Source organism: Morone saxatilis, unplaced genomic scaffold (assembly GCF_004916995.1).
Source record: "Morone saxatilis isolate NCDOM2014 unplaced genomic scaffold, NCSU_SB_2.0 Contig0, whole genome shotgun sequence".
NCBI classification, from domain to species: domain Eukaryota; kingdom Metazoa; phylum Chordata; class Actinopteri; family Moronidae; genus Morone; species Morone saxatilis.
In genome coordinates, this window is record NW_023339650.1 from 11,417,477 (window position 1) to 11,418,039 (window position 563).

Sequence of the window (563 nt, forward strand, 5' to 3'; positions counted from 1 at the left end):
GAGAGGTCTTACTCCTCTGTGATGTATGTGTCTGCTCCCGGTGCGTAGGTGTAGATGAAGCGTAGGATAGTCTGGTGGAGCTCATCCAGGGTCACGTCTCTCCTGTGCAAACCACCCACATCTCCCAGGTCACAAGGAAACGCTGCATCTGGTGGAATAACAAGTGCAGAGGCCCCTGTAGGAAGAGGCAGACATCCTGTGAAAAAACCTCTGGAAACAGCCTACAAAGTCCTCATAGTGGTTATTAATAACATGTCTAGGATCAAGATAAAACTTGAATGAAGTGTTAAGTGTATGTAAAGTATTTACTTACTGTACAGCCATAAAACTAACTAAATACATGATGTAAATTTCAGAAGACATGTAATAGGAAATTGAGTAAGTGCTGTGTTTGTAGTCTCTAGTAGCAATAAAAGGGGGGAGGCAGTGATTAAAAACTACCATGCTTGAGAGTGACTGAGTTTTCACAGAGGAGCACAGCAATCACAGCATCTTCCTCCAGTACTCTCGTTCTGAGACATAACTTGCAGTGGGCCTCCGCCAAAGAGATCCTTAAATGAAAA

The 563-nt window shown here is 43.5% G+C and overlaps 1 protein-coding gene across 1 annotated transcript in view; it reads right to left on the minus strand.

Moving 5' to 3' along the window:
• Positions 1-8: 8 nt before the first annotated feature.
• Positions 9-563, minus strand: part of mcmdc2 (minichromosome maintenance domain containing 2) — a 5,674-nt gene continuing 5,119 nt past the window's right edge. The window contains exons 13-14 of the mRNA XM_035672926.1: positions 442-551; positions 9-175 (exon numbers count right to left, since the gene is read on the minus strand). Of these exons, the coding sequence (XP_035528819.1) occupies positions 9-175; positions 442-551 (277 nt within the window). The remainder of the gene's footprint in view (positions 176-441; positions 552-563) is intronic.